Below are 20,153 nucleotides of genomic sequence, written 5' to 3'. Positions count from 1 at the left end.
CTACTAAATTTTGTTGGAATCTTGCAGAAATGCTGATGATTTATCTAGGTTTATTTTATGTGCTGAAACTTTGCTGAAGTTATTGTTTCAATTAATCCTTTAGTTGACTCTCTAAACTTATCAAATAGATAATAATATCAAATTCAAAAAAGGATATTTTATTTTCTTTTTGCCTATACTTATTCTCTCAAGTTTTTTCTAACACTTCATCAAACAGTATTGATATAACAGACCTCCTTGTTTTACCTTTGATCTTATTGGAAAGAACTTCAGTTTTTTTTCATTACATTTAACTCTGGATATTGGTTTTAGATATTGCTTAGATTAAGCAAAGATCTATTTATCCCTATGTTCCCTAACAATTTCTTGAAAAAACAAAACAGGAATGGGTATTATATTTTGTCATAAGATTTTCCTGTTTCTATTCATATAGATTTTTCATGTCTTTGTGATGAATCCAGGCAATTGTGTTTATAGTTTTTTAAAAATAACAAACCACCCTGCATTTCTGGCATAAATTCAACCATTTCATCATGTATAATCTTTGTGACATGTTGCTACAGCCTCTTTGCTATTATTTCATTTGAATTATTTGTGACAATTAGTCTTTAGTTTTCTTTATTTGATTGTTTCTAATTTAAGTAACAAGATCTTATTTGTATTGTAGAAGGAGTTTTAGTAGACTTCTTTCCTTTTTTTTTTTTTTTTTTTTTTTCCCAAATAGTTTTCATACAATTAGAATGAATTGTTCTTTAAATTTTTGGTAAAATTTACTTGTAAGTCCATCTGGACCTAAGCTTCCCATGATTGTTAAAATCTTTTGGTTTTCAAAATTTCTATATTTGGTGTTTAATTGGGGGTTTTATATTTTGGGGGTTATAATTTTTGTCTTTTTTTTTCAGTTTTTCAGTTGTTCAATTTGTTGATTTATTCTACCTCTCATTTTATTCATGAAGGAATTTAGTGATAGAACATTTTCCTTAAGTACTTCTTTGTTGCATCCCATAAATTTTGGCATATTGTGTCTTTTTGTAATTATATTTAATTACAAATGAATTAAGTTATTATTTCTAAAATTTGTTCTTTGGTCCAGGCATTCTTCAAGATTATTATTTAGTTTCTAATTAATTTGTCATTATTTGTTTCAAGAACATTTTCTTGAATGTAAGTTTTCAATATCATGGCCAGTAAAAGGGGCATTTAATGTTTCTGCTTTGTTTGTGGAATTTTATACTTTACCTAATACATGGTCAAATTTGGTAAATGTGCTAAGTGTAACAACTGAGAAAATAACATCTCTTGATGCACTACCACTGATGTTGCCAAAATTACTGTTAATCATATTTATAATATCATCATCATTATCACCACTATAGCTAGAATTTATATGGTATAAGGTTTGCAATGTGCTTTACATATATTATCTCATTGGTTCTCCTTTGATTTAAGTTTTACATATATTATGTCATTTGGTTTTGATAACAATCCTGTGAAGATTATCATTATTATTCTCTGTTTGTAAGTCTTAATTTGTCCCCAATCTGTTACAAAGTCAGGGGAGTTCCATGGGAATTGAGGTTTTTATCCACTAGTGGACATTTTCTAGTGGCTTGTTACATTATCAAAATGAAGGATACGTTAAACAAACTAATTATTTAAGAAGGCAGAAACAAATGTAAAAATCTAAGGGAATTGGTGGAATTCATGGACTGTGGGAAAAAAAAAAAAAGTCCTGGTTCTATAGAGGACTGTGGTTCATTTCACCTTTTATGCTTATTATATGTGATCTTGAGCAAATCATAACATCACCAAACCTTAATTTTCTCATTTATAAAATTAGGGTATTGGGCCAGATGTTTTGCTACATTTAATTTTATTTCCTTTTCCCTTTTTATAGCATAGTCAATCTATATACAGGTCTGATTTTGATTTGAATTACTTCAAAAAGATCTTGTCATAAATTTGTAGGACTTCAAATGTTGAAAATAAAAAGTTGCTTTCATTTTTAAAAATTTTAGTTAACTAATTTTAATGGAGCCACTGTAAATATTTTTGTACCAATATTTCCTTTTTAGGATGTTTTGAGGGAATGAAATTCTAGAAATGAAATCATTTGGGTGAAGGTAAAATTATTTTTGTGGCTGTTAATGGGGATAATGGGGAGGCACTTTTTACTCCCTCTAACTTTTGTTCTTTTTTTTTTTTCTTAGTTTTTGCTTCTCCTTCATTATTTCATTTCTAGCTCATCTTCAATTTCTCCTCCTTTACTCCATATTTACATTCTCTAGGTTATTCTCAAGATAGTTTTCTGAAAACTACATGTAGGTTTATGGTACTCAGTGGGTCTTTGTCTATTCAAAACCATTGCTCATGGAGGTCTTCCCCACCTCCCAGAGGATGCTACCTTTATCAGACCAGCTCATTAGAAAAATAGCAAAAATCCTTCCATATACAGGAGCACATTCTCCCATAGATTGGAGAAGGAATACCAAAGATAGGAGAGGGAATTTTTATAGTCTGAAAAACTCATGAGCTTAAAATTGCTTCCTAGATTTAGAGACTATTTCCATATTGACGTGTTTCCCCACAGTGATAACCATGGCATCAGCTGGATCACTTTCTCCGTTGTAATGCTATTGCTGCCACCTGTTGATCATCCAATGAATTTCCATTAGGTAGTTTCATCAGTCATTTTCCCTCCAAATTGCTGAAAAGTTTCTCCCCAAAGAAAGTGTCTTTATATATATATATTTTTTAAAATGCACACATTCAGAGCTATTTTATATTCCCCAAGAGAGAAACTGAATCACTGCCGCACCACACCAGTGTGACAGAATTCCTGAGTTAAAGCCTTCTTTTAAAAAATACTCCAATTTCCCTATCAGCAGGATCTCTTCTAGGTTTGCTCTTTAATTGGCCTGGGGTGTATTTCTTTCAGCTCCTGTAATGCATCTGGCAGTAGTGTCAGGGCCATGAAGACCAACCCAGCAGTTCTTAAATATTTTGGGCTTAGGATACCTTTATGTTCTTAAAAATATATCTATTGATAGGTACAATACTAGAAATTAAAAATTTTGTTACGAAAATAGTTTTGACTTCATAAACACCCTTCCAAGGGTCATCATGTTCTGACTTACAGCTTCAGTTAGTCATATTGGAGGGATGCTTTGAGGGAGGGAAGGAAATAACATTAAAAAGCACCTCGTCTGTGCCAGACACTATTCTAAGCACTTTACAAATATCTCATTTTATCCTCATCAGGATATCATCATATCCTACTCTATGAGGTAGATAATGGGCTTTTTTTTTTTTTTTACAAGATGTTAAGTTTATTAAATACAATAAACAACTACTACCACCCTCAATTTATGTTATCTCCATTTTACAGGGGAAAAAACTGAGTTTAGAGATTTGTCCAGAGTCACTAGTATCTGAGGTTGGATTTGAATTCAAGTCTTCCTGATTTCACACTAGCACTCTGCCCATTATTCCACTGACCTGCCTATAGCTGATAATCATTGTGTCAGGTTTCTACAGCTATATTCAAATTGTTGTTGACTTTTGATTTCTAAAGCCTTCACTTCATTTACTCTGTCACCCCCTGAAACTAATATCTTTCAAAGATAATCTTCAAGAGTCTTTTATACTTATTGCCTTCATTTCCTTATTTCTCAATACATTGCAATTTATTTTTCCAACCCCATCATTCTACTGAAACTGCTCACTCCAAGTTTAACAGTGATTTTAAGGGCAGCTAGGTGGCACAGTGGATAGAGCACCAACCCTGAAATCAGAAGGACCTGAGTTCAAATCTGGTCTCAGACACTTAACATTTCCTAGCTGTGTGGCCCTGGGCAAGGAACTTAGCCCCAATTGCCTCAGCAATAAATAAATGAATGAAATTTTAAAAAATGATTAAAATACTAAATTCAGTGGTCCATGACATTTAACCCATCTCTGCAGTTTGTTAGAAATGTTGAACATGTTCTCTTGAACTACTTTCTTGTTTTTTTTTTTTCCTTTCCACCTGTTTGATCAGTCACTCTCCTTTGTCAGATCAATATTCCTCTCCAACTCTGGGTGTCTATTCTGGGCATTTTTTCTTTTCTCTTGGCTCAACAGTGTCTATAAGTGTGATTCCTAAACTTATAGGTTTAATCTTTTCTGAATATTATATGTACATAACTCCTGCTCCAGAGCCCATTGGTATGGGATTCTTTCCTTAATGGAGGAAATAAGTTCCAACCCCCATGAGAGGCAGAGTTGTTGAGAACCCAAGAGATTTTCAGTTCTTGATTGGTATTCAATAATACTTCCTGAGATTTGAGTCCATTCAGGTGTTTCTGGCTTCCAGCTTCAAGAAAGAAGTTGGAAGAGGTCAATCCCATTTCAGGTTGCTGAAGGAAAATACTCTGGGAAAACATGAAAAGAGCTGGCACTCTTTATCACATCCCTATCCCTACAGTGGTATGTATATAAGATGTTTTAGGGGGTTTCCTCCTTGGATGAGATCAATGACACTCTTTCTTGGTTGAGTTTCCAATAGGAAAGCTCTTTCATTTTGAATTGCTTGATATATATTCTTCTATGTATACTTTCTCTGATTTTTGTTTTGCTATGATTTTGATAAATGGGTTTTTTTGCCATTTGCTATGTGTTCATTGTGGAATTGGTATTTGGTATGAAAGGGATTAAATCTTGGGCATAGAGCTAATGACAAAGTTTAGATTGGACCTGATCATATTCACTAAACTTAAGGATATTTAAGGGAGCTGATAGATTAATTTTATCCCAATCTCCCCTTTCTCTGAGAACAGAGTAGCTTCCACTCCCAACTTCCCGCTCCTTTTCCTGGCAAGTTTCCCATGGAAAAAGGTGAGGGGAGAAGAGACTAGAGAAGTCTATTCTGCCTCCTTTCCAGCCATTCAATTACATCTATCTATCTATCTATCTATCTATCTATCTATCTATCTATCTATCTATCGGTACACAAACAATGGGTACATATAACCAATAGCTTTTTATATATCTCTACCTAAATGGCTCATTGGTATCTCAACTCAGCACTTCCAAAATGTAACTCATTATTTTTTCTCCAAATTTCCTTATTTCTATAGAATAAACCAACATCTTTCTAGTTATTCTGGTTTGTAGGTGTCATTCTTGAATCGTACCTCTCTCACACCTCCCTTGCCAGCTACACATTAACCTTGTTCAAGATTTACCATAATATACCTTGCACTTCCTCTCTACTAAAATAATTATCTTAGTTCAGGTCTTTATCAACTCTTACCTTTTCTGAACCAGTTGTTCTCTTAATTAGTCTCCTTGCTAGATTCTAGTCTTTCCTTTCTAACCCATCTTCTAATTGATTTCCAAAGTTAAATTCCTAAACCAGTTTAACTTCTCTACTAAAAATTCTTCAGTAGCTCACTAATATCTCTGTGATAAAATAGCTATTCACATTCTAGATCCCATCTTCATTCTAGACTTAATTTCTATTATCCTCCTTCATACATTCTATATTCTAGTACCCCAAACTCAATTCCAGTAATTATAGTTCAATTTGCAACAGTCTTTCTCTATGTCACCTCTCCCCCAATAAAATTAAAGAAACATGAATTCTGTTTGCATTTTCTTTGTTCAAGGTGTTTATTGCATCTCAGAGGGCATACATACATGCACTGGGTTTTTAAACCAAAATACAAAGGAAAGCCATTTTGAAATTAGCTTTATGTTATTTTTCCCCCATTACAGTGTATGTTATCCCCACAGTAAATTCAGAAACAACCACTTGTAAATGGTACCATACATCGATTAAATAATTTGAAAGACTTAGATGAACATCTTTCCAACCCATATGCTTTCACATAGAGCTGCCAAGCCACTTGTAACACTGATCAACAGTGACCTCATTTATGCATTGAAATCTTCAGCCAAGCCATCAGCACAAACAGTATGAAAATAAACAAAAAAGGGGAAAATACAATATGTACAGTGAAAGAGCATATTCATTGAATTAGTTTAAATCCTAATTATAAATGGTACAAAAAAAAAAACAAAACCCTACATAGAGTTCATTTTGGGAATGGAGAAACATTAGTCTATGATACACACATACACACACACACACACACAATTACTGAACAGATGTACATAAAAGATGAAATGAAAATAACAATCTTTGCAGTAATATTCTGACTACCTACATATCAAAGAATGCCTCCACAATCACTTTAAACCCCTTATGAGAGAGCACAATTATGGTTGCTTTTTTTCCAACTACATAAGAATAACATTGACCATTTACTTAATCTTCAGTGCTTTTAAGCATAGTTGAATAAACGAGCCAATTTAGATGCAAAACTTGTCAAATATGATTAAAATACATATTTTTAAAATATAACAATGATAAATATGGTATTCTTTCCAATATGATTCTTCATTCTTGGTAAGGTAGCTTCAAGGAGAAGTGTTTATTATGAAGTTAACTTTTATATTTCTTTAAATTATAATATTTCTCAACATATACAGTGCCACAAAAATAAACATTTTTCACAACAATTGAAATTCCTGTGATTGGAAAAATGTACTCCACACCCAAAAAAAAGACTTTTGTATATTTAAGAGTGTTTTCCTTATCATCTGATATTATCACATATGCCTTGTAACAGAGATACAGAAGGAAACAGAACTTATGGAGAAAGTTTTAGGGTTTGTCCAAAAGTTATATACATTGAAACCTTCAAAAAACACAGACACATCGTTCCAAACAGCTTACCATACAACAACTGCATAATCTGTCCCACAGGAGGTTCAGAAAAGCACTAAAGGCATCAGAAACATACATCCATTGTTTAAATTGTAAAACACACAAATAACCCCAATACACTAAAAGTGAGAAAGTTGGGATAACAGCTAAGGTAGTACACATTCCTAATGTTCACTTTCACAGCTGGGCTACACGTTTTGGAAGAGAAGATATGAAGAAGCACTGGGTTTGGTACTGGTGGCTCACTTTGAAACTCTGAGCATCAAACTTATTTGTAGTCTCCAAACTCACTTTCCCCCCTTTACTCAGTCACAAAAACTGCAGCTATGGAGAAAAAAAATAAAACAAAACTTCAATTAGAAAGTATGATGAAATAGTCTCTTCCAAGGCACACTTCAGATTTAATTACTTTTCCTCAAAGTCTCACTTCAATGTAGCTAAACCAAAATCTATATTCCTCTTAGATCACAGATTTAGGCCTAGAATGGGAGGTTCAACATCTTTCATTTTGCAAATGAAGAAATAGTTTCTTTTCCTTTGAATTTATATATTGTTGAAAATTTCTCAAAAAGCTCAAAAGCTCTACTAGTATTCTTAATTATAAGAATGAGCAGGAAAAAAATTACAACTTGGATTAAAAAAAATTCTTCAGAAAATATATTGGGGAAGTTTTCAAATATAAATTATTTGAAAATCTCAGATTATTATTATCTAGCTTAGTTTTGAATATTTTACTTCTAAAACTAAGTACATTTGTTAACCCCCCCCCAAAAAAAAACCACAAACATATAACTACTTCTTCCATTCCATTCAGTTTTATTATAAAAGAGGGCTATGAACTAAGACAAGTGACAAAGCAAAGTGAGTCTTTGCACCAAATCTCAATGTAATACAAAGCCTGTCAGAAGGAATGGTATTATAAAGGGAGGCACATATAACTGTCCTCAGAGGAAAACTAGAGGAAACAATACCTGGATACTTATGGGTAGCAAATCTGGTTATTACTTTGTCAAGTGACTGAAGAATTTAGGTACAGAATTAAGACTCCAAATAAAGAACCATGAATGCATGAAAACATTAGCCAGGAGCACCCTCAATCCTTGAAAATTTACAACATATAGTAAAGAATTTTTAATAAACATTTTTTCTAAACAAGGTGCAAATGTCCATAATTAATTTTCCATGCTTTAAAAATGATCTAAATATTCTTGAAGAAATTTTAGAGGAGACTTCTAAAGTTATGATTGCTAAAATGAAAATAAGATCATTCAAAATCCATTATATTCACTCAAAATAATTATATTTTAGAATAAAATGTATTAAGTATAACATAAATTTTAACTTTCTGTAATTTCTAAGTCAAATGTGTGATTAAGATCAAAGAAGTATTAAAAAAAACTTGTGGAAAATATCATTTATGCTTTTATCTATGTAATCTCGGAGTATAAAAGCTGGAGAATGAACCCCTTATTATTTAAATTAAATAAAGTTAAATAATTCATTGACAATTTTGGTAAGATTCTATTCCAAAGTCTTCAATACCTACTATGGCATAAAAGTACCTCTGGGTTCTAGAAATTTATTCTAGTGGTTACATGGCCTCTTAGCTCCCACTAGTGACAGGCTGAGTGTCTAGTATTTGAAGATCAGTCTTATTTAGTGCAGAAAGACTCTTTACTAATAGAATAGTCACAGGGTGATGAAATTTTTGGTTACAGTGAAATAACCATTAACATGAAATGAAAAATATATTTTCTAAAGCCTGGTAAGAGTATGATCTATATAGTTAAAGGGACTTTTCCTACCAGTGAATCATGGATCTTTCGTAGCAATATAAATATATTAGACAAAATGTTCCAAAAGTCTTAGTTCAATTTTAAGCTTTATTAGCCTTTCAGAATATTCTATGGGTTTCTTCTTCAATTAAATGTAATGATTTGAACACAAGAAATAGTTAAGCACTGGGTGATTACTGCAAACCCACAAACAAGCTCAATATCATATACCTTTTAATTGTTTATAAGAAATCCTTGATGTTAAGATCCGCTAGTGGGTCCTTTGCTGGAGGTTTCTTGGGACTCTGAGTGGCAGGTGTAGGGCTTGGAGAAAGCTATTGGAAGAAAAGCCAGCCAAAGAATGAAGGCAAAGAAGAATATACAAGCATTAGGTAGAACACAAGAACACAAACTACACAGAACAAACATGGAAAAGATTAGATGCCTAAAGATTACAAAAACAAAACAAAACAAAAAAATAACAAATCCAAAGCAAAACAAACAAACAAAAACAAGGTTTACAATGTTCTACTTAGTCAAAATATGAAATTTGATTTGAGATTGAAAAAATAAAACCTCAATATTGGGTTTAAAAAAAAATTGAGGACTTTGGTAGTAGAACAAAACTTCAGTCATTGTAAGGATGATGTGACCAACTAGTCTAGTTTAGTAAGACACACACATCAAAAATGTATAGTCAAAATCCATTTCTCTACATAAAGGAATTTTTATATCAAAATATTAATACCACTAAGCTAAGGAAGTTAAATGGATTTTACATAATGAGAATGAGTTTGCAGAAAATTGTTTAAGAATTATTCAGTGGTTAGTAAAATGTACTTCAGATTTCATATTAACAAGTGCTAATCAAAAATAATAAAGTTTATTCTAATTGGATAAACTTATCTAGATAAATCTTGTATCTAAAAGCAATTTACTTTATCTCTTGGCAGGTTAATTTTGGTTTTCCTTTAAGACAGAAGCAGGTAAAGTTGATTATTGACAGTAAAATGAATGTTTCTTAATTACATGGGCAAATATCCATATAGAATTTGAAAGAAAAAGCTGGACTCTGTTTTGGTTCAGCTACCATTTAAGTCATTTTTATAATGCCTTGACCAGAGATAAGGGTTCAGAAACTTGGTAGTTTTTTGTTTTCTTTTTTGTTAAAAGGAACACACACACACACACACACACACACACACACAGACCTCCTTATTTGTAAAGTACAAGTATGCTAAATGATATTTACATAGCTTTATAACTTTTGTCATGGGGAACAACAGAGTTAGATGTGTTTTACATGTTATATCAAAAAATAGATAGCTGTTCTCTCTTGGCTTCTGGGCCAAGGCTTTTTCTTCCTATCTCCTTTGCTAAGCCCAATCATGGATGAATTTAATTGCAGATTTTTAAATTCAAGCATCTTCAATACATAAACAAGTTCCACAAGTGTATGTTCAGCCCTAATCATTCTCCTGAATCACCAACTTCCTCCATGCATCTATATCTGTATATCCCATTGACATCTCAAGGTGAACATGCTTAACTAGTTAGTCAAGCACAATTTGTTATTTTCCTCAAGATCCATGCCTTCTCTAAACTTTCCTATTTATTTTGAGGATCCACAATCTAAGTTACTCAGTTTCACAACACTTGCGCTATCTTTGGCTTTTCCTTTTGTCCCATGCCATCAAACTAATCAGATGTTAAGTCTTGGCTATGTTACTTCCAGAACATCTTACTCTGTGTTTTCTCAATTCTACAATGGAGATAAAACTAGCACTTCCCTCCCAGAGTGGCTGAGAAGGTCAAATGAGAAAATAATTGTAAAGCACTCAGCACAGTGATGAACCACAATAGGTAATATATAAATGTTTGCTAGTTATTATTTTTCATCTCTCCAAATACATATACATATATACGTATTGATATATAAACATATACATGTATGCATGCATATGTAGTATAAAAGTATAAACTTCTTGAGAGGAGAGATTGCTTTTTTTTTTGGTCTTTGTACCTCCAATATCTAGCAAATTAATTGCCCTTGGTAATGGCTTAAGAAGTGCTGAATTTAATTCTATCAGGTTTTTTTTTTTTTTTTTAACTCAATAAGTTCTGTTAGATGGAGTATGATACTTAAAAAGGCTAAGATTGAAGGTTTTTCTAGTTAGCTAGATATAGAGAAGATTAAACTCGAGTGTTAATTTTATTCTAGTTCAACATTTTGCAAATGCAGAATGTCATTCATGAAGGACATGGAATTAAGCAGAACCCACTCTTGAAAAACAGCTCCAAGGACAGTTATTCTGTTTTTGTAGATGGAGAACACATATTGTGAGCTACAAAGGGATGATGCTCTTTTCTGTAGGATTATATTAATGCATAATCTCCAAATTAGCAACTTTGTTGCTGCTTACAATGTGGACATTTTTAGAAAACTGGAAACTTTGTAAAACTGAAAACTGGAAAGTTTGAATCAAGTGCAATTCTGACACTATTTATGCACTTTTCTCCAAATATTCTCAAATGTCCTTCTTATCCTTGCTGTCAGGTTATCTTATATTTGAAGTTATAAGAAGAGATCTGGGATATTTCCTAAACTGTCTGAATGGAAATTAATATTCTTACAACTTTATATTACTATTTTACCAACAAATAACAAAAACATACCTGTGCACCGGGAACAGGGGCGGCTCCAAATGGTGGCCGCATCATGGGCTGTGCAAACATGACTGGCTGTTGTGGCATCATGGGTACACCCGCTCCAGCAGGAGGCTGAAATACCATTTAAAACTTGAGAACATGAAACTGAATCTTTTATATAGAGAAATTTAATTATGGTGATTTCTTACCATTCCAAATCCTGTTCCTGGCTGTCCAACAGATGGTGCACCAGCAACAGAAGGAACCGTACTAGCCGGAGGTACAGCTCCCTGCTGAAAATATGAAAATAAGCACACCATTTTTAAAGCTCATAGAATATAATTTTAAATGAGTGTGTTCATAGCATATGAATTTTATGTTTTATTCCCCCTCCCCCACTTCATAAGTAAATATGACAACTCAAGACCCAACAGCAAAAAGGGTTACTACTCTTAGGGTATGATGATATACAACATCATGTCACCAGCTGTCATGTAGCACCTTCTCACTAGCTTTTTCTCCCCTCTCATAATCACATATATCACTTCTACAACTCCTTTCCAGTTAATTTCAACCTTTTCACTTCATATATTTGTCCTGCCCCAACCTGTCCAACTTAAACCTTTTTCTTCTCCTGTGAATACCTGAAAGCTTTCTAAAGAATGTCTTTTTTTTTCCCACTTCACCATATGCTCAGATTGGTGTTGGGCTTGACATTTAATGATAAGGCTTTCACTTGTGTCTTCAATCCAACTTTACCATTTTCTCTATTTATTAAGCCTACCTTTCTACCTAAATTATACCTGTATGTCTTTAACTTTGATGAAAATCTTTTTGTATCTGGAAAGAATCAAATTCCCTTTTCAAAATAATATTTAGGAATATTATTTTTATATAATAGATTACAAAAGTTATCTCACAAAATAGGACACTAAGAAAGTAAAAGCTATTAGTTGGAGAACTAAATTAAGCATTAACTTTTCTAAAGGGATATGAATAAGTGTTATTAGATTTAATTTATCCCCTATTCTTGATATATCATCTGAATTTAAACTGTCTAATAATAATTTTAAAAGCTGGTATGTAGACAGTCAATAAATATTTACTAAATGTCTACTATGTTTGAGACACTATGCTAAAAACCAGGGATACAAAAAGAGGCAAAGGCAGTCTCTGTCCTCAAGAAACTCATAATCTAATGGGGGAGACAATAAGAAAACACACACACACACACACACACACACACACACACACAAGATAATGCTAAATAAGAAATACTTAAAGAGGGAAGGCACAAAAATCAAAAGAGTTTGAAAAAAGGTTCCTATAGAAAATAGAATTTTAACTGGGATTTGAAAGAAATCAGGGAAGCCATGAGATAGAGATGAAGAAGATCATCCCAAGCATGAAGGATGACCAAAGAAAAGGCCTAAAAGAGAGAGATGGAGGTTTTGTTTCTGTATAGCCAAGAGGCTATGTCATGGGAGTTACATGGTGAACAAAAGGAGATTGTAAAAGTTGGAAGGTGCTGAATTGCGAAAGTCTTTGAATAGAAGATTTTGCTTTTGATCCTGGAGGTGACAAGAGCCATTGGAATTTACTAAATAGAGGGATGATGTGACTGGAATTGACCTTTAAGAAAATCACTTAGGTGGAGGAATGGTAGATGGATTGAAGTGGGGAGAATTACAAGAGTCTAGGTGAGAACTGATGAGGGCCTGAACTAGAGTGGTAGCAATACTATAGGAGAGAGGGGTGAATTTGATACTTTAAAAGTGAAGTCAACAGGCCTTGGCAACACCATGTTAGACATAGGGGTTAAGAGATCGTGAAGAATCTAGGAATCCTGGGCTCAAGTTTTAATTACAACACCTCCAAAATGATGAAACCTACAAAACGACTTCCAGAAAGCTTTGCCAATATATAAACGTTTCAATGTTTAACTCTATTTAAAATATTATATTTAACATAAACTACTATGTCCACATTATTTTTCCTTGTTAAATAAAAATATGTAATAAAATAATTAAAGTTGCTAGTGAATTAAAGATCATTCACATTCATTTATATTTCATGGATGAAAAGTGGCAGAATATTGCATGAAAGAATTTAAAGGGAAATATAATCATCTATATTTTGCAAATATCCCACTAAATCATAGGTTTGGATGAGGACACATTATTACATACCAAAGGGCCACTTGATGGGACACTAGTAGACCATGTTGCTGGTGCTACTTTCGGTTGCCAGTTAGCTCCTCCTGTCAGTTTCCTTTCTCCAGCATTCCATTGAAGATCTCCCCTAAAGTAAATGTGCAAATGGAATAAGCTAATCAGAAAATAATTATAATTGAAATTTGAAATATGCTAAATCTTTGAGCAAGGAAAATCCTGATTAAGTATCTATTATGATGTATAAGGTAAATTAGTAGCTTGAAAAAAAAGTATAAGATCTCTACTTCCTACTTCAGGCTATTCCAATTTGCCAGTTAATTAAAACTACATGTTCATATCTTTCATTGATTATAAATATTACAAAACAACTATAGAAAATATTGTATATTTGCTGTTCAATGGTTAGCACTCAAAATTAGTAGTTCAAAATGAAACTAAATATTTTAAAGTAAAAATAACTCATTTAACTTCCAATCACAAAACCAAATATTTTTAAATAATCCTAAATATATTTTAGTGATAATTGAAAAGAAGTCAATATTTTATTCCTATAAAGTACACATTTATAAGGTAAATAATATTTTTCCAATCTTATATTTTAGAATTAATAAATTTCACATTCACCCTAAAAAAAAAATGACTACTTCACATTAATATTTAATCTACAAAACAAACAAACAAAAAACCAGGAATTAATTTTGCTAGTTCCCCATAACAGTTTATGTATTTTATAATGAATAGCTGAATTAATTGTAGACAATGGTTTTGCAAGAAAACTGCTTCAACACTACCATTCCACCCCTCAGTTTGATAAAAGACAAAAAAGTATGGTTTATAGCACTTACTTTTTTGATGTGGTACCAGAAATCCCAAGATCTGCAATTAGATAAAAGCATAAAATATTTACATTTATTTTAAAAAAAGTTTAATGGGATGATTTAAAACAGCTTCAGAGATTATTACTTTACTTTGAGGAAAAGATTGCTTTCAAATCACCACAGAACTTCATTATAAAACATATTATTTAATTAGATGGATTTTTTCCCCAAGTTTTCAGAACTTATTCTCAAAACGCTATTCTGTTTAATTATTGCCAAATAATTAGCTGCAATATTAATGACTGTTAATCTTATTTTTTGCCAATTTATGATATAAAATAGGACTAGATGTTTATAAGAAGTCAAAGAATATCAACCCCATAAGTAATTTGAGTCAACTGTGATTGACTTACAGAGAAAGGCAATTTTGTAATGATGTAAATCTAAGATAATTTCTCCTCTCCCTGAATTAATCAAGGCATACTGAAAATATTGATTAATGCCTAAATACATGAAATAGACTGTGCTTTAAGGAATGCCATTCTTACCTATTGTTCTTTAAGAAATGATGACTAGGATGCTTTCAGAAAAACTTTCAGAAAGTTTTCCAAGAACTCATGCAAAGTGAACTGTACTTGGTACAAAGTAATAGCAAATGTTGTGGGATGATCAACTGTGAATGACTTTGCTATTTTCAGAAATACAAAAATTTAAGATTACTCTGAAAGACCTATGATAAACAATGCTCTCCATACCTAGAGAAAGAACTAATTATGTCTGAATACAGACTGATGTATAATTTCAAAAAATTTATTTTTCTTGAAAAAAAAATTTTTGGAGGGGGGGGTCTATGTTTTCTTTCGCAACATGACTTTTATAGAACTGTTTTGCATAACTTCACATGTGTCTTTTCAATGAAGAGGGCTGTGAAGAGGGAGGAAGGGAGAGAATTTGGAACTCAAAGTTTTAAAAATAAATGTAAAAACATGGGAAAAATAAAATATTAAAAAGGTATATTATTCTTAAAAGTAACTCTAAAAATTAGATGTGAAATTTACTAAAATAAATTTTGTATCTGAATATACTAGATTACTATAATAAATAGTATGCTAGATACATCTCTTTACTACATTACTGATACTAGAACCATGATCTATGGCTACTGTAATCCCAGTCATACATTAATACCAATATTTGGGCTAGACAAGTTTCTCCTCAACCCTTCCATCAAAATACAGCATTCAGTATTTACTATATACCAAGCATTGTGTGTGCTAAATTTCAGGGATACAAAGAAAGGTAAAACAATCCTTGCCCCCAAGGAGCTCACATTCTAATATAGGAAAAAACATCTAAAAACTAGATACATACAAAATATTTACAGAGGGGAGATAATCTCAGAAGGAAAGGCACTAACAGTTGGAAGATTATGAAAGCCTTTCTCCAGAATGTGGAATCTTAGTTGAGACTCCTGCAAGCTTATCTTAAAGCATCCCTAGATCACATTAGCTTTCGTGGCTACAATAAACTGCTGACTTATTTAATTTGTAGTTGACTAAAAACTCCAAACTTTTTTTTTAGACCAAATACTATTTAACTATTTTATATTTATGATTTTTTTGTATCCAAGTATAAGACTTTAACATTTCTCCCTAATAAATTTTAATCTTATAAGATTCAACCTAGGGTTCTATCCTGTCAAGAACTTTTAAAATCTTGATTCTGTCATCAGGGTGTGTTAGCTATCTCCTCTCTGCTTTTTGCTATTTTACAGGCTGTGTATGACCTTATCAAAGTCTCCCCCCCAAAAAAAAAAAAGAAATATTAAGCAGCATAGGGTCAAGCATAGATCCCTAAGATATTCTACGATAGGCCTTCTATCATAATAGCATTGAACTATTAATTAGTACTCAAATCCAGCCTTCAGCTCTGAATCTAACTGTATTATCATCTAGCCCACATCTTTTCATCATATCCACAAGAATAATAAGAGAATAATAATAATAGTTACTAATGACTAGTGTTTATATAGCATTTTAAAAGTTGAAAAGGATATAATATTCTCACAATCTTGGAAGGTAGGTGCTATTATTATGACAGTTTAATAGATAAGGAAACTGAGGCACAGAAAGGCTAAGTGCCTCAAGGCCATGCAGCTAGAGAATGTCTGAGGCAGGATTTGAACACAGGTCTTTGTGGCATTAAATCTGACACTATCCACTAAACCACATAATTTATAAAGACTAAGAATAAAGAGGAAAGGATTTATGGAAAGAAGGAAATGTTCTTTATGAGGAAATGGTAGAAAAGAAATTTCAGTTTTATAATAAAAATATTCCAACATGAAACAAGGAAAAAAAATTTTTTTAAACTATAAGATCAAATTCATTTCCCCCCTAGCAAAACCCAAAACAACAACATAAAGTCTTATAAATTATGTAGAATCACCAAAACAAATTCTCACATTAACCATGCCCTACTCCCTACTCTCCTTATTGCACCAAAAAAAAGAAAAGGAAAGTCCTCTGTCTCTCTATAAAGCAAAATTAACTATCTCTACATTATATTGCATAAATTATTTTCCTAGTTTTTTCACTTCATTTTACATCAGTTCATATTAAATTCTCCCCAGGTTTTTTTGAAACTGTCTCCTTTATCCATTCTTATAGCACAATAATATTCCACTGTATTCATATACTAGAACTTGTTCAGCCATTCCCCAAATGATAGGCATTTTTCATTTTTCAAAGCTTTAGTACCATAAAAGGAGCTGCTATAAATATATTTGTGCATATTACCTCTTTTCCTTTCATCTTTCTAGGATAAAGATATAGTGGTGATATTACGGAGTATAATAGGTTTGCAGTAGTTCCAAATTGCTTTCCAGAATGGACTCTACCAATATTGCAACAATGTACTTGTTTCTCCCCTTTTTATCATCTTTGCCAATCTGACAGGCATGAAGTAGCAACCCTCAGAGTTATTTTATTTATTTTTCTCTAATCATTAATGAGTTATAACATTTTATTTTATAGCTAATGATAGCTTGAATTTCTTCATCTGAAAAAAAATGTTGTGTCATATCCTTTGACCACTTATCAATTGGGAAATGGCTTTTATTCATATAAATTGGACTCAGTTTTCTATATATCTTTGAAATGAGACCTTTTGAGAGAAGTTGGCTGCAAATGTTATCTCCCCCAGTTTCCTGATTCTCTTGTAGAAAGATTTTATAAAAAGGAAAGAGGAACCTTGAATTAGCTTTGACTCTTTCTCTAAGGCATACATGTAGTTCTCCAGATGAAGTCAGAAATTCCCTACTATGCAAAATGAGAAGTATCCACAAATGTCAGTAAATTCAAAGAGACCTTTTACTAATTTCAAGAAGGAAAAAAATATATTATTCATTGAGGTGGAAGGGAGGTGAATCAGCTATAGGTATGGCTAAAAAAGGCAAATCAGGAGTTTTACTGAATTCTCAGGCCATCCACTTAGAAAATGACAAAGAATATCCCAAAACTGATACTGACTCTGGAGTACAGGTATTCTTTTTAGCATCATTTCAAAATGATATATTAGATATTGGGAGACATACTACAAAAACAAAGAGAATAGGGAAAATTAACAGCTGGGTAATAAAGTAATATAAAGACATGAAATTTAGTTTTTTTATCTATGATTCAAGATGAATGAGGAACTATTGAATAGAGATAAAATGATTCTGAAAAGAATTTCCTAGAGATTTGCTGATCTAAGATGTCTTTAAATCAAATATGAAGAGGCAGTAATAATTACATCAGATACCAAATAGAACATAAGTGAGAGAAAGAAGACAAGTTGCATAAACCAATTTTCAAGAAGAAAAATGTATATACTAATATGTAGAGAATGGACAATGAATTTTAGTGTTTTTTAAAGTTTTTATTGATCTTTTTTTTTTTTTATATTACCATAGTTATCCCCAGTATTCCTTTCTCTCCCAACCAGAGAGCCATCCCAGATAACAAATAGTATTTTTAAAAGACAAAAAAGAAAAGAGGAAAACAATCAGCAAACTGATGAATATATTGGAAAATATCTGAAAATATGTGCATATGTAACACCTATGAACTTACTAACTCTACCAAGGAACATATTGGGTATGTACTCTCTTAAGTCTTCAATCTATTTATGCTTGATCTTTATAGTTTTTGCTACACTCACTTTAGATATGTGTGTGTGTGTGTGTGTGTGTGTGTGTGTGTATTCCTTTCCATTTATATCACTGTAATTATGTTGTATATTGTTTTCATGGGTCTCCTTACTTTATTCTGTAAAAGTTCATGTAGATATTTTAATGCTTTTCTATATTTAACACATATAGAATTTCTTATGTCACAGTATTATAATATTCCATTACATTAATGTCTTACAAAATATTTCAGTTTGTTTAGCTAATCCCCAATCAATGGGGATTTACTTTATTTCCATCTTTTTGTTATCACAAAAGTACTGCTATAAATATTCCATGTTAAATTATTCTTACAATGATCTTTAATATTAAAGTCAGGTATCAATTTAGAATAATACATAGCACAATATATAGGCCTAAGCCTAAATTCTGCCAGACTGCATTCCAGTTTTCATGACAATTTTTAATTAAATGAAGTTTTTTTCTCCTTATTGATAATTTACATTTTTTTACTTTATCAAACACTAGGCTATTGAGTTCAATTGTTTTTTACTTTCCTTTGTCTGTTCTGTTCTGTTGATTTATCTTTACATTTTTAAAACCAATACCAGATGATTTATCTTATTTTTGCTTTATGATAAAGTCTGAAGTTTGGAAATACTAGTCCTTTTTCATCCTTACTTCTTTTCATCATTTCCCAAAAAAATAAAATAAAAACCATATAAAGAAGGACTGAAGGCTGTTGAATTGAATTGAATTGAATTAATAATTATGGACTCCCACTAGGAAAAACATTTATATTCATTGGATAATCCTACTTACTCTTGGTCTTATGAATACAAACATCAGATGAAGAATATTGGAAACAAAAATAACTTTCATCAAATAATTTTATTTAATTTAAAAGCCAATTATGTTACTTACTGCCTACTAAATTTGCAAGAGATGAATCAAGATCACTTCCAAGGGCTTTGCTTGCTGACATAGCAGGGCCAGGTGTTACAGCTGAAATAGGTGCAGGCTGACCAGCAGGAATCATAGTAGGCATAAGAAGATCCCCTAGTCCATCAAACACTAGAATTCAAAAAGACCAGGTTCAGAATATATATATTTTTAAAATAACAACAGAATTGAGTTGCTTCTTTTATTTCTTTCTTGATGGGGTGGGGGTAAATGGGGAAGTTGGATTTTTTATTTCATAGGTTAACAGAACTCCCAGTTAGGAAATTCACTTTACTAGTAGTGATGGATATTTCTCCCATCATTTATAGATTTATCAGAGTTGCTTGTAATTGAAATTACTTTAACTAAAATTGTGAGTGCAAGTAAATAATATACTTTTACAAAAAAAAAAAAAAAGTACAAGTATTTTACTGTTGGCAAGAAGATAAATGAAGAGAGAGTTAACTCCTAATTTTTAAAGTGCAGAAACAAAGATCTCTCAAAGCTGAAATAAGTTTAATGAACATCTAAACAATCACTGAATCTAGGAATCATGTAACCTAGGAATATAAATGCAAGTCAAAACTCTTTGTTCTAAAACAGCAACAAATCCTATGAATTTTGAGTATTTGAATTTGAATAAATGGTTTATTCTCACATACTAGATGAAATGAATGTCAAATAGTAACACTTAACAAGTAATATTCATAGTGAATAAATTTACACTTATTCTATATTTTAAGTATATATGAAAAACTGTGATTCTTATTTTTTTATTTTAGGTAACAACATTTTCTTACATCTTTAAGATCACACCTAAAACACCATAATTACCATAGGAATTTTAAAACA

General features: G+C 31.8%; 1 protein-coding gene across 14 annotated transcripts in view; it reads right to left on the bottom strand.

Moving 5' to 3' along the window:
* Window positions 1–5,633: 5,633 nt before the first annotated feature.
* The window catches only part of SNAP91 (synaptosome associated protein 91), a 148,358-nt gene continuing 133,838 nt past the window's right edge, over window positions 5,634–20,153 (bottom strand). For 11 of the 14 annotated variants that reach the window (XM_074310395.1, XM_074310402.1, XM_074310404.1 and 8 more), the window contains 7 exons: window positions 19,284–19,433; window positions 14,216–14,246; window positions 13,386–13,497; window positions 11,406–11,489; window positions 11,224–11,328; window positions 8,779–8,882; window positions 5,634–7,096 (listed from right to left, as the gene is read on the bottom strand). In XM_074310395.1, the coding sequence (XP_074166496.1) occupies window positions 8,790–8,882; window positions 11,224–11,328; window positions 11,406–11,489; window positions 13,386–13,497; window positions 14,216–14,246; window positions 19,284–19,433 (575 nt within the window). In that variant the 3' untranslated portion in view covers window positions 5,634–7,096; window positions 8,779–8,789. The remainder of the gene's footprint in view (window positions 7,097–8,778; window positions 8,883–11,223; window positions 11,329–11,405; window positions 11,490–13,385; window positions 13,498–14,215; window positions 14,247–19,283; window positions 19,434–20,153) is intronic. The other 3 variants (XM_074310400.1, XM_074310403.1, XM_074310401.1) reach the window with 1 other exon arrangement.

This window comes from Sminthopsis crassicaudata, chromosome 4 (genome assembly GCF_048593235.1).
Source record: "Sminthopsis crassicaudata isolate SCR6 chromosome 4, ASM4859323v1, whole genome shotgun sequence".
NCBI classification, from domain to species: Eukaryota; Metazoa; Chordata; class Mammalia; order Dasyuromorphia; family Dasyuridae; genus Sminthopsis; species Sminthopsis crassicaudata.
This window is presented reverse-complemented; position numbering and strand designations above follow the sequence as displayed.